Here is a 14937-nt window from a genome sequence, read left to right as displayed (position 1 = left end):
GCTTTTTTATTGATAAATAAAGTCAAATCAAGGCTTCTAGTTTGGCCAAACTTTTGTAATTTAAAAATTTGGATTTTGATAAATAAAGTCAAAGACAAATAGATTTGTTTTTTAGACCCCCATCTGAAAGCTGGAAAGAGTCAGAAAAAAAAGTCAAATAAATAAAATATTATAAAAAATAAAAGATGAAGACCAATCGAAACGTTGCTTAGAACTAGCCATTCTATAACATACTAACAGTTAATGCAAAGGTGAACCCCCCCTTTTAAAGAAATCTGTCAAATTCAGTGAGTTCTATAAAGTAAATGAAGCACCAGCCTATGAAGATGAATTATTTAGTTAACAAATAGTTGAGCAACATGAATTCATATGAGAACATGTTGATTCCGGGCTGGAATATGGAAGTGCTGCGAATGGGTCTGTTGGGATATGAGAGTATTTATCAGTCATTTCACTGCTGAGCGAGGAGGAAATTTCATCTGTTCAGCGCTGGGTGTTCTACAATGTCCCACAGGGTTGGAATTACATTCACATCTGTTGGACGGGGAGGAAGATGTTTTATATCATCCCAGTGTTCCCGAAACTGCTCCAGATGTAGCTCCTCAGCACAGGGGAGTTACCTTCCTACTACTACGGACTGTATGTGCTTGTGTTATAGGATACACATGACTAACACAGCTCTTGCTCCATTGCCTTTGGTTCTGCCAGGCCCAGTTATACCATGACCCCCACCAGATGTCTGACTTTATTTCCTTCTCTAAACAGACAAAGGTAACATTTATATCTCCTGCTCCTAATGTATCCTTTATATAATATATAATGTATCCTCTCCAGCAAATTAGAAGTATATTAAACCATATAAAGGCACAAGGCTGCAGGCTGAGTTATACAGGGAACTCTGAGTATCACTCATGTATTATAAGGGATAATGTACCCCCTACTGTAAATGATAACGATATTAGAAGTCACTGAGGGGTTGTTCTGTGACCATATAAAGGCACAAGGCTGCAGGCTGAGTTATACAGGGAACTCTGAGTATCACTCATGTATTATAAGGAATAATGTACCCCCTACTGTAAATGATAAGGATATTAGAAGTCACTGAGGGGTTGTTCTGTGACCATATAAAGGCACAAGGCTGCAGGCTGAGTTATACGGGGAACTCTGAGTATCACTCATGTATTATAAGGGATAATGTACCCCCTACTGTAAATGATAAGGATATTAGAAGTCACTGAGGGGTTCTGTGACCATATAAAGGCACAAGGCTGCAGGCTGAGTTATACAGGGAACTGTGAGTATCACTCATGTATTATAAGGGATAATGTACCCCCTACTGTAAATTATAAGGATATAAGAAGTCACTGAGGGGTTATTCTGTGACCATATAAAGGCACAAGGCTGCAGGCTGAGTTATACAGGGAACTCTGAGTATCACTCATGTATTATAAGGGATAATGTACCCCCTACTGTAAATGATAAGGATATTAGAAGTCACTGAGGGGTTGTTCTGTGACCATATAAAGGCACAAGGCTGCAGGCTGAGTTATATAAGTGTAAATTGTAGACATTTATGCAAATTTTATTTTTGCTTTTTCACAAGTAATACAAGCCTATTACCTAACCCGTGTGATTATAATCAGGCTGGTAATGAGATTCTCTTATGAGTGTGAGTGAATATTGGCGAATGTTTCTGTAAAGAAAGAGCTTCTCAGATTGCAGAACTGGACACCGAGAGTCTAATGATTTTCCTAGGATGGTCATTTAACTATACAAATTCCTGAATCACTGACATGGAATGTGCAAGTCGTTGATCTGGGAACTCTGGCTTAATCCTGATACTTAATGGATTAGTCACTATATACAAACACATAAACAATCTATCATCTATCTATTATCTCTCTCTCTCTCTCTCTCTCTCTCTCTCTCTCTCTCTCTCTCTCTATCTATCATCTATCTATCTATTATCTATCTATTTATCTATCTTCTATCTATTATCTACCTATCTATCTAGCAATCTATCTATCCATTATCTATCTATCATCTATCTATCTATCTATCTATCTATTATCTATCTATCTATCTATCTATCTATCTATCTATCTGTCTGTCTGTCTGTCTGTCTGTCTGTCTGTCTGTCTGTCTGTCTATCTATCTATCTATCTATCTGTCTATCTATCATCTATCTATTTATCTATTTATCTATCTATCTATCTATCTGTCTATTATCTATCTATCTATCTATCATCTATCTATCTATCTATCTATCTATCTATCTATCTATCATCTATCTATCTATCTATCTATCATCTATCTATCTATCTAACTATCTATCTATCTATCATCTATTATCTATCTATTATCTATTTATCTATCTATCTATCTATCTATCTAACTATCTATCTATCTATCTATCTATCTATCATCTATCTATCTATCTATCTATCTATCTATCTATCTATCTATCTATCTATCATCTATCTATCTATCTATCTATCTATCTATCTATCATCTATCTATCTATCTATCTATCTATTATCTATCTATCTATCTATCTATCTATCTATTATCTATCTATCTATCTATCTATCTATCTATCTATCTATCTGTCTGTCTGTCTGTCTGTCTGTCTGTCTGTCTGTCTGTCTATCTATCTATCTATCTATCTGTCTATCTATCATCTATCTATTTATCTATTTATCTATCTATCTATCTATCTGTCTATTATCTATCTATCTATCTATCATCTATCTATCTATCTATCTATCTATCTATCTATCTATCTATCTATCATCTATCTATCTATCTATCTATCATCTATCTATCTATCTAACTATCTATCTATCTATCTATCATCTATTATCTATCTATTATCTATTTATCTATCTATCTATCTATCTATCTATCTAACTATCTATCTATCTATCTATCTATCTATCTATCTATCATCTATCTATCTATCTATCTATCTATCTATCTATCATCTATCTATCTATCTATCTATCTATCTATCTATCATCTATCTATCTATCTATCTATCTATCTATCTATCTATCTATCTATCTATCTATTATCTATCTATCTATCTATCTATTATCTATCTATCTATCTATCTATCTATCTATCTATTATCTATCTATCTATCTATCTATTTATCTATCTATTTATCTATCTTTCTATTATCTATCTATCTATCTATCTATCATCTATCTATCTATCTATCTATCATCTATCTATCTATCTATCTATCTATCTATCTATCTATCTATTATCTATCTATCTATCTATCTATCTATCTATCTATCTATTATCTATCTATTATCTATTTATCTATCTATTTATCTATCTTTCTATTATCTATCTATCTATCTATCTATCTATCTATCTATCTATCTATCTATTTCTCTCTGTATTTATCTGTCTGTCTCTGTCTATCTTTATCCATCTGTCTGTCTATATCTATCTCTGTCTGTATCTATCACAGTTAATATTATTTGCCATAAGCATTACATTACATTCATCATGTTTAACATTCCTTCCATTGTTTATGGACAGCCAGTAATCACATTATTTTCTTTTAATTATAACCTGATTTAATTATATTATGGTAAAAGTTTCCTCTTCCCCTTTACAGTATTCTCACAGTCCATTATTATTATTTAGTTTGAAATGCCTAGGCCTTTTTATGGTTTACTGAGTTAATAGGGCACGTGTATATGTACAAGTGGAAGGCTATGTGGCAGATAGGACGTGGCAGTTGTAGCCATTCAGCTGTGACTGTGTTGGGTAGTGAATCCTATGCTGTATATACTCCATTGGCTATTGGTTGATCAAATCAATGCTTTAATGGGTGACTGGTGGGTTCCAACCCTGCTGGTTCCACACAGGCCAAAAAAACAAACCAGACGCAGTTAGTGAAAACCACTTAAAACTGACAGTTTCAGCCGCCTTCACACTGGGAGTGGTTGAACAAACCACAAGTGCAGGTTTCCTAGTTACACTGTCCCTGTAATTATTATATCAGGTTCATTGGCCTCCAGATTAATGGGTTCATCGCATACACTCAGGGTGTTTATTCTGCTCATAAACAGCTTTATACTCTCAAGTGGCTGAAGAAGTGGAACCCGATGTGCTGAGGTGTGGGGGCCAGTAAGGTTGGTGACGCACGTGAAGAGCGAAAAATCTTCTCTTCTTCGGGCGACTTATGTCCACAAATGCCTTCCAGCTGGCAAGAATCGCCGGTGGGATGAGATGCTTCAGACGACTTCGAAAATCCTAAGCTATTTGTATGCTGGCGATTCATATTCTTGCCGGTGGGAAGGCATTTTGGGAGATTAGTCGCCCGAAGAAGAGAAGATTTGTTGCTGGGTGACTAATTTTCCGCCAAATCTGCACTTGTGCCACCACCCTAAGGCAATCAGTGCTCTGCCGCCTCTTATTCAGGACTTTAACTTTCATTTGGTTACAGGAAAAAGGCAATTCTGGCACTCATCAGGGCTCATTTACTAACGTGCTCAAGTGTTTTTCACCTACAATACAGCCATACATTGCATCCACCACCTGCTGAGTAGTCTGTAGAATGGGGATGGGTGATGTGCTGTGGGGGTGAGAGCAGCAGGGGGTAAGTGCAGGCTGGGGGTGCAATCAGCACCTATGGGTGCAACATTTATAATATTAAATTATATATAAATTTATAAATAAATCCAGCCCTGATGTGACTTCCACCACCCTATGGTCTAAATGGATTCCCTCAGTGACAAGAGCCTCCCCATGTTGTATTGGTGCCTAAGGCTGTGCTATTGGCCAGGAGCCTTGCGTTATTGCCTCACAATCCACTGGGTGACTCAGTCTGTATGGCTTCTCTGCTTGTGCCCCCTCCTCACCAGTTGCCCCCCCCATGATTGCATGTCAGGCACAAGCCTCTGTTGTTTACCCCTTTGCTCCAGCTTTGCCAGTGGCTGCTCTCTTGCCCTGTATCTGGGCATTAAACTTAAAGGAGCGCAGTGGGTTTGCAGCCGCCAGCTCTTGATGGGTCATTTCTGGTACTGTGGCTCTTTGGAGCTGATCAATATGGAGAAGGAGATTGGGTCCTGGCTTCAAGTGTGCCAGGGTGTGTGAGCGTGCCATACTATTCAAGTGTGCATTCTCCTGGTTGGTGATAACCAGTTACTGTATAACACGACCAGACATGATACCCGCCAACCCCACTGCAGTACTTTGTGTTTAGAGCCTGGGTATTGGGTTATGGAGAAGCCACCACTTTGAGCCCTTAAGAAATTACATTTTGGGGGGGGGTACAGCTGCCCACTCTTCTATGGCAGCAGAGCTATACCCAGCTTTACATGTGCGCCTTAGGCTGCGAATTTTGGGCAGCTGTATTGCTAAGCTGTTGGGCTATCATTTCAGGAAATTTGGTGCCAGGGTATAACATGCCCATAGTTTTTTTTATCTATCTCCCTTTGAAGGATAAGCAAACCTTTAAAATAATTGAATGTAAAATGGATGAGGGGGCTCTTCTAAGAAACTTTGCAATTTATATTCATTATTTATTTTGTTTTCTATTCCAAGATATTAAGGGATACATGTGCTGTTAATATGAATGAATTTTGTTACAACAGCACCACCTGCTGGTCAGTTTCCCACCAGTCTGACCAGCAAGTAGTCAAGGAAGTTGTCAGGAGAAAGAAAGAGGCTGATGTTCTTCTGCTTAGGAATAAAATTAGAAACCTTTCTCACATCTTTCCTAAGTAGAAGAACATCAGCCTCTTTCTTTCTCCTGACAACTTCCTTGACTACTTGCTGGTCAGACTGGTGGGGAAATGACCAGCAGGTGGCGCTGTTGTAACACAATTCATTCATATTAACAGCACATGTATCCCTTAATATCTTGGAATAGAAAACAAAATAAATAATGAATGCACATTGCAAAATTTCTTAGAAAACCACCCTCATCAATTTTATATTCACTTATTTTTTAATCAATATATCTCATTCCGGCCTGAATAAACCCATTTTACTTTCACTGGGAATGTTAGTGGGGTCAGTCACCTGCAGGACATTTGCTCTTGAACTAGCACAGTGGGTCATTGCCGTGTATATAACTAATGCACTCGCAGGGTCCTTATGTACAGAGCACCCATTGTCCGTCTGTTTACCTTACATTTGTGTTTATACCGGATACAGAGGGGGAGTCGTACAGTCAATCTTTGGTCCCTTTGTCATTGGGAAATGTTCCCCTGATGTGTGTTTATCTTAAGAGCAAAATTCGGAAAACAACGTTGCTGTGCCGGTAACAGAGCTGCCGTACACCCCGGCACTGAGGAACAAAGTATTACATATAAAAGTACTGTTTGATCAGAGTCATGTTTAAAGCAGAATTTCCCCTTAAAATAGGCAACACCCGTGTTCAACATGATTTCAATAAACAGAGCTTATACTGAGAGCCTGTATTCCTTACATAAAATCCTAAATTCTCTTCTAGCTTTCAAATTGGGGGGGGGGTCACTGACCCCGGCAGCTAATAAACCCTTGCTCTTATTATTGGTACGATTTATTACTTATCTTTCTATTAAGTATCTCTCCCATTCTTCTTTCACTTTTTCATTCAAACCACTGCTTGGTTGATATGGTTGGTTAGAAACCATCAGGGGGCTACAGGGGGTTACTGCAGGGGTCTTTCAGCAGAAGGGGGGTCCTCACATGGAGAGGGAGGGGGCAGGCATGTGCTAACTTAGTACTATGGGGGTTCTATGGTTATTGATAGTGGCCCTGAAGGTAACTAACTGCTCCAGATACTGCTCTGATGGACTGTGGAGGGGCAATTAAGTGTAAAATAAAACTGCCCCTCAATTGCACTAGTCAGATAATATGACAGACCTGAGAGAGTTGCTGAGACTGTAAACTACAACTGCCGTAGAGAGAACAGAACTTCCAATCGTCTTTAGTGAGCAAAGCAACACCAGAACGGTCCTTTGTTTTCCTTCTGAGCATTTCTCTCTTCCGACTACACATTCTGAGCAATTCACCAGCAGGTGGCGCTGTTGTTGCCAAAATAATTTTATTAGCATTTAATAAGCAGCTAAATAACTTTAAAACGAAAAGAAAAAAAATTCTGAAAATTGCAAACATGCTTAGAAAAGCCATCTGAGCCATTTCATGCTCATTATTTTCATGGTTTGCAGTAAGGGTCTGTGTCGGAGCAAAGGCAATGAGGCCTGCATGCAAACAATGTGGCTCTCAGCAAAGTGATACAAAATGACTAAATCACAAGGTCAGGTCACTTGGAAACATTTGCCTAATAGGCAGATCTATGCAAACAATCCTACCAGTTCTATGTGTTTTGGATCATTTGCATGGCGCTGTGCAGCTGCAGCAACAGAAACGTGGCGGCAACTGGTTATGGATATCTTAAATAGACAATGCTGAGTTAGCAATGCAGTAAGCTCTAATCAGCGTTTAAAATGTGAATGACAGGTTTACATGTAAAAGAAATTTCCCCAGTATAAAATAGTATATATAAATGTCAGCTGCCACTCATATATACAGATACAAATATACAGAGTAAGACTGTCCTGCGCATGCAGTAAGGAATGCAGACTATGTAATGCCATCGCCTGTTTCCTGTTTTTTTGTATTTTTTTGCACGATGAAACAAAAAATCATTCTAAGATGTCCCGATAATGAGTCCTGTTCCAGTCCTTATCACTCTGTCCTGTACCCTACACTGCATCCTCCACCACTCTCTCCTGCACCCTCCAGCACTCTCTCCTGCACCCTCCAACACTCTCTCCTGCACCCTCCAACACTCTCTCCTGCATCCTCCACCACCCTCTCCTGCACCCTCCAACACTCTGTCCTGCACCTTCCACCATTCCCTCCTGCACCCTCCACCACTCTCTCCTGCATCCTCCAACAATCTCTCTTGCATCTTCCACCACCCTCTCCTGCACCCTCCAACACTCTCTCTTGCATCCTCCTGCACCCTCCACCACTCTCTCCTGCACCCTCCACTACTCTCTTTTGCACCCTCCACCACTCTCTCCTGCACCCTCCACCACTCTCTCCTGCACCCTCCACTACTCTCTTTTGCACCCTCCACCACTCTCTCCTGCACCCTCCACCACTCTCTCCTGCACCCTCCACTACTCTCTTTTGCACCCTCCACCACTCTCTCCTGCACCCTCCACCACTCTCTCCTGCACCCTCCACTACTCTCTTTTGCACCCTCCACCACTCTCTCCTGCACCCTCCACTACTCTCTTTTGCACCCTCCACCACTCTCTCCTGCACCCTCCACCACTCTCTCCTGCACCCTCCACTACTCTCTTTTGCACCCTCCACCACTCTCTCCTGCACCCTCCACCACTCCCTCCTGCACCCTCCACCACTCTCTCCTGCATCTTCCACCACTCTGTCCTATACCCTCCATCACACTCTCCTGCACCCTCCTCCACTCTGTCCTGCACCCTCCAGCACTCTCTCCTGCTCCCTCCACCACTCTCTCCTGCATCCTCCACCATTCTGACCTGCATTCTCCATGGGAAAACCATCCATTATCAGATGACTATCTTGAAAACGCAAATTGTATAACGTTTTGCTCTGCAGAGTAGCAATGGTCATTATTCATTTTCAATTAAAAATGTCCACCAATGGGGGTGCAGAGCTATGCTGACCAACACCACAGTCTTCCTGAGTCTCTTTTCTAAGCAGTGTAGAGAGCATTACTGTATTAAGTTTGGTTGTTCAAGTCACCTGTGGGCAACCATTTGCCACCCCTGCTATAATAAAGCCTAAGGCAAGGTTCTAACAGGTCCCACGGTCCAGTGCCCATCAGTCCAGACACAGATGGAGAACTCATTGTCGTATGTTCCATATAACCCAGGGCTGAAATATAGTAAAATGTGTTTTTATAGTTTCAACCTACTTTAGTATTGTGTAACTATGGTTCATAACTCAGTAGGGTTGAAGGGCAAGACATTCAGTAGATTCAGAAGATGTTTGTATCACGTATGGTGGCACAAGTCATTCCGCCTCGTTACTATACACATGAAAGTGGCTTCTGCTTTGACAGATGAACCTTTTTGTTAGATAATCTCTCCTTACAGTCAAGGAGATTGTTTGTCGTTCCCCGCTGCTGATAGGGGCTGCGAATCAGGAGCAACGTTCTACCTGATAGTGATCTAGAACTTTGAGCCAAGAGTAAAAGTCAGGTGCTGTTGGGTCAATCATTTATTAATACTGCATTACATTGGTCTAATATTTACATTAAATGATCCTTTATAACATACAGTATATGATCCAAAGCAGATACACCATGTTCTTTATAGGGGTGTGGTGTGACCCCTGGCGTGTTCTATTTGTTCCCATTCATCTCTGGGGTCTGTATTAATGGGAACAAATCAAGATGAAGACTTAGAAATTATCAAGATTATCCCTGTGGGTACAAACGTGCAGGGACAGATCAGACAGAACACGCAATGCCATGCAGTGGAGGTATAAACTATACCTGAATGTATATATATTTTATATATACAGCTATAGGATCTGTTATCCAGAAATCTGTTATACAGAAAGCTTTGAATTACAGGACTCCATTTAATTCAATTCAAAGGTTTTCAAAATATTTCCATTTTCTGTGTAATAATAAAACATTCGCTAGTACTTGATCCCAACTAAGATATAATTAATCCTTATTGGAAGCAAAACCAGACTATATGGGTTTATTTCATGTTTATATGATTTTTTACTCATTTAAGGCATAAAGTTCCAAATTATAGAAAGTGAGCTTATCAGGAAAACCCTTGTACTTGATCACAACAAAGATACAATTGATCCTTATTGGAGGCAAAATTTATTCATGTTTAAATGATTTAAAGGGGTTGTTCAGCTTTGAGTTAACTGTTAGTATGATGTAGAGACGGATATTCTTAGACATCAATCTCCAGTTTGCCATTTCAGCCATCTGGTTTCTAGGGTCCAAATTCCCCTAGCAACCATGCATTGATTTGAATAAGAGACTGGAATATGAATAGGAGAGGCCTGAATAGAAAGAGGAGTAATAAAAAGTAGCAATAACAATACATTTGTAGCCTTACAGAGTATTTGTTTTTTTTAGGTGGGGTCGGTGACCCCCATTTGAAAGCTGGAAAGAGTAAGAAAAACAATAAAAATGGTGAATTTTCCCATTACTCTATGAATGACACTTTGTCCTCTTTCGCAAGCCTATTAAGTAACAGTGAGTTACAGTACGAGGCACATTGACTAAGTAATTGATTCCACAATCCCTTGAGTTTCGCTTGAATAACAGAAGGAAACGACTTTCGACTGTTCCTGTTACTAATACACAATATACACAGTTGTCTCGTAAGGTACAAGTCTCGGCTTTACTACTGTCCCTGGGGATAAGTCAGAGATCAATAGAACAAACCTCCTCTGAGCAGGAATAATATTATTATTATTGTCATGAGATTTACACACTGTGACTTTAATGTGGATCCTGTGACCTCTCTCACTGCTTCCTGCCACAAAGTATATTCAGCCATTATACAAATAATCCAATAAAACATTGCGGTGAGTTTGAACACTGCTTACAGTTCAGATCCGAGAAGATTACATATTGTTTCTGCAGTGATTTCCGACATCAATGACATCCACTTTTCATTTATTCCACAAGGAGAATTATTAGTAGGTTATTCCTCGCTCTCCCAGGAGGCAAGTCTGACCCGGCTTAAAGTCATGTAACTTTAAAGGAGAACTAAAGCCTAACTAAAGAAGTAGGTAGAAATGTTGTACATGATGTTTTGTGCTTCTGTACCAGCCCAAGGCAACCACAGCCCTTTAGCAGTAAAGATCTGTGTCTCCAAAGATGCCCCAGTAGCTCCCCATCTTCTTTTCTGCTGATTCACTGATTCACATGCTCTGTGCTGCTGTCACTTACTGAGCTTAGGGAGCCACTCACAATATACAGTACACATAGAATAGAAATGTCACAATATAAGGCTGATTAGTAATTAATACAGATAATTACTACATGGCAGCACAGAAACCAGTGCAATTAGCATCAGAATTGAATAATCAGCAAACCTGTAGCATCAGCTTATATTACAGCCAGGGAAGCTCATTTTCTGCTGGATAATTAGTGACGAGCCCTAAGCTTAGCTTCTCAACAGCCAATCAGAGCCCACTGAGCATGTGAGTGTCACAGACACTTTCCAAGATGGTGACCCCCTGTGACAAGTTTGAAGTCCTGGATCATTGCTGCTATTGACAAGCTCAAACTTTAGCCTCGTGCAATAAGTTCACTATAGAAAATAGGCCATTTTTAGCCATATTCATTTTTAGGTTTTAGTTTTCCTTTAAGGGGTTATTTACTAAAATATGAATTTATCTCATTATTTTATTTAAAAAATAAACCATGACCAAACTTCCATGTACGATTTGACCTTATTTATTAATAAAATAATTAATCGGATTGTGGAAAAACGCAATAAAACAGAGCGAAAACTTGAATTGTTTTTTTCCTGAAATGCTAGATTTCTTTCAAGTTTTTGCGCAAAAAAAGGTCAGATTTTCTAGCTAAACACAGCGCAGACTGCAAAGCCATCAAATTGAGGCGCCTCTCCCACTGACTTATACAAGTCCTAGACAGGTCTGACATGGCAGATTTTTGGGTTCTGGCTTTTTGCAGCATTGGGGAATAATCAATCTTGAAAAATTCCTACAGAAAATTCGAGTTTTTGCCCCAAAAAGCTTGACCAGATAAATTTGAGGGTTATTCATTAACCCCCTAAGTATCTGGACAAGCGAAGGCAGCAATTTTATCTTAATGGTTTTATTCCAATATGAAAATTAGGGTACGCGCGAGGCAAATCTTTTGTGCAGGGCTTGTGATATTATAAATGATGGATTTAGTGCATCTCAAATATTTTTTTAATGTCCATATATAATTTTCTAAATCCATTATTGTTTGCTACTATATCCCTGTAAAGGAGTGGTTCACCTTTAAGTTAACTTTTAGTATAGAGTGGGCAACTTTTTAGTTAGCCTTCATTATTTCTTTATTACAGTTTTTGAATTATTTGCCTTCTTCTTCTTCTGACTCTGTCCAGCTTTCAAATGGGGGTCACTGACCCCATCTAAAAAACAAATGTTCTGTAAGGCTACAAATGTATTGTTATTGTTACTTTTTATTATTCTGCTTTTTTCAGACCCTTTTGTATTCACATTCCAGTCTCTTATTCAAATCAGTGCGTGGTTGCTAGGGGAATTTGGACCCTAGCAACCAGGTGGCTGAAATTGCAAACTGGAGAGCTGCTGAATAAAAAGCCAAATAACTCAAAATTTATAAATGATAAAAAATGAAAATCAATTGCAAATAGTCTCAGAATATCACTCTCTACATCATACTAACAGTTAATTTAAAGGTGAACAACCCCTTTAATGGCTCATTATAGTTATAACTATAATAATAATAATAATAATAATTCCTATGCAAGTGAAACAGACATTATTAGGAGTGGGTGTGGATATTGCAGGGCTGGTGGCTTTTTTTGTGGTTGCAAATAATTGGTTATTAAAAGGTTTCATCCCCTAAATGTACTGGGTTCACACAGGCAGTGAGAGCGAGTAGAGAGATTATGTTAGATAAAAAAGGAGAGAAATGACTAAAGGTTTATCACATATGGCAAATAGAAGTCTTGTGGCTTGAGCAAATATTGGTTGAACAGCTGGGAAGGAGTTTATTAGTGTGAGTGGGGAGATATGTGGCCGTGGATAGAGCAGCCGGATAGTTAGTAGATTTAATGAGTTATGGGGTGAATGAATCACTGGAAAATGAGACACCGTAATGATGCTACGAGGAGAGTCATGTGGTGCCATTGGAATTGTGTGTTTCATGGATAAAACTTTGTTTAATTGTTATTTCGTAACATGTCTAAGGAATTGTGATCTTGTTTTAAAGGGGCAAACCATTCATAAACCCTCCCTAAAACTGTCCACCTAAGCCCCCTAGTTAAAGGGGTTGTTCACCTTTAAATTAACTGTTAGTATGATGTAGAGACTGATATTCTGAGACAATTTGCAATTGGTTTTCATTTTTTATTATTCGTGGTTTTTGAGTTATTTCGCTTTTTATTCAGCAGCTCTCCAGTTTGCAGTTTCAGCAATCTAGTTGCTAGTGTCCAAATTCCCCTAGCAACCATGCATTGATTTGAACAAGAGACTGGAATATGAACAGGAGAGGCCTGAATAGAAAGAGGAGGAATAAAAAGTAACAATAACAGTACATTTGTAGCCTTACAGAGCATTTGTTTTTTTACATGGGGTCAGTGACCCCCATTTGAAAGCTGGAAAGACTATTAGAAATAAATAATGAAGACCAATTGCAAAAGTTGCTTAGGATTAACCAATTCTACAAGAAACTAAAAGTGAACCGCTAAGTAAAAGCAAGTACAGGTGGTCAAAGAGAATTGACCAATGAGAATGCTCCTTACCAGCACAAATTCAGCCGTCTTGCTGTTGTCATAAGGTTATATTCAGTTGCAATTCAATTTACACTTAATATAGATTTCTTAGAATTACATTTTCTTTTGGGTGGAGTCCCCCTTTAAAATGATAGTAAACTAGATGTAAAAATATGTGTTTTCCCAAGTATGATAATTCCGAGTCTGATACCAGAAGCATTAGTCACTGGAATGCTGGCCGGCCACTCTGTAGAATGCAGCACTTGTGGAATGTGGCCCTTTATATGAAGAGCTCTTTAGAGGAACAACGTATTGATTCCCCAGTGTAAAGAAACCCACAGGGACCCATTCATAAAGCAAGTAGTAAAAGAGCTGACAATTCATGAATTGTTTGCAAAAACCATACAGCAACCATGCATTGATCTGAATAAGAGACTGGAATATGAATAGGAGAGGCCTGAATAGAAAGAGGAGGAATAAAAAGTAGCAATAATAACAATATATTTGTGGCCTTACAGAGCATTTGTTTTTTAGATGGGGTCAGTGACCCCCATTAGAAAGCTGAAAAGAGTCAGAAATATAAGAAATTATAAAAAAAACTATAATAAAGAAATAATGAAGGTAATAAGAAAAGTTGCTTAGAATTGGCCATTCTATATCATACTAAAATTTAACCTAAAGGTGATCCGCCCCTTTAAAGGAGAACTAAACCCTTAAAATGAATGAGGCTAAAAATGTCCTATTTTCTATAGTGAACTTATTGCACGAGGCTAAAGTTTGAGCTTGTCAATAGCAGCAATGATCCAGGACTTCAAACTTGTCACAGGGGGTCACCATCTTGGAAAGTGTCTGTGACACTCACATGCTCAGTGGGCTCTGATTGGCTGTTGAGAAGCTAAGCTTAGGGCTCGTCACTAATTATCCAGCAGAAAATGAGCTTCCCTGGCTGTAATATAAGCTGATGCTACAGGTTTGCTGATTATTCAATTCTGATGCTAATTGCACTGGTTTCTGTGCTGCCATGTAGTAATTATGTGTATTAATTACTAATCAGCCTTATATTGTGACATTTCTATTCTATGTGTACTGTATATTGTGAGTGGCTCCCTAAGCTCAGTAAGTGACAGCAGCACAGAGCATGTGAATCAGTGAATCAGCAGAAAAGAAGATGGGGAGCTACTGGGGCATCTTTGGAGACACAGATCTTTACTGCTAAAGGGCTGTGGTTGCCTTGGGCTGGTACAGAAGCACAAATCATCATGTACAATATTTCTACTGACTTCGGTTTTAGTTCTCTTTTAAAAGGCTCAGTCATCAGGGGCGATCCGCCAATGACGGCATCGCCAGCTAGGTTTCCAGGGGCAGCAAAAAGCCGCTCCTGGTGCCTTTAAGAGCCGAATTTCCGGTTTTTGAACCGGAAATTCGGCTTTACTAGGGCGAGAGAGCGCAATTGCGCTCTCCGCACTAGCGTTGCTGC

The 14937-nt window shown here is 39.2% G+C and overlaps 1 protein-coding gene across 4 annotated transcripts in view; it reads left to right on the top strand.

Moving 5' to 3' along the window:
* Positions 1-14937, top strand: part of p2ry2.L (purinergic receptor P2Y, G-protein coupled, 2 L homeolog) — a 30166-nt gene that overhangs the window by 11022 nt on the left and 4207 nt on the right. The window contains exon 3 of one of the 4 annotated variants that reach the window (XR_005965551.1): positions 515-702. The exons of 2 other annotated variants lie outside the window; for them this stretch is intronic. Coding sequence is in view for 1 of the 2 variants with exons in the window: in XM_018247871.2 (XP_018103360.1) it covers positions 736-771 (36 nt within the window). In the remaining variant the exon portion in view is untranslated. One more of the 4 variants, XM_018247871.2, reaches the window with a different exon arrangement.

The sequence above is a fragment of the Xenopus laevis genome, chromosome 2L (assembly GCF_017654675.1).
Source record: "Xenopus laevis strain J_2021 chromosome 2L, Xenopus_laevis_v10.1, whole genome shotgun sequence".
NCBI lineage: Eukaryota > Metazoa > Chordata > Amphibia > Anura > Pipidae > Xenopus > Xenopus laevis.
The sequence above is the reverse complement of the archived record's forward strand: the minus strand, read 5'-3'. Positions and strand labels throughout refer to the sequence as shown.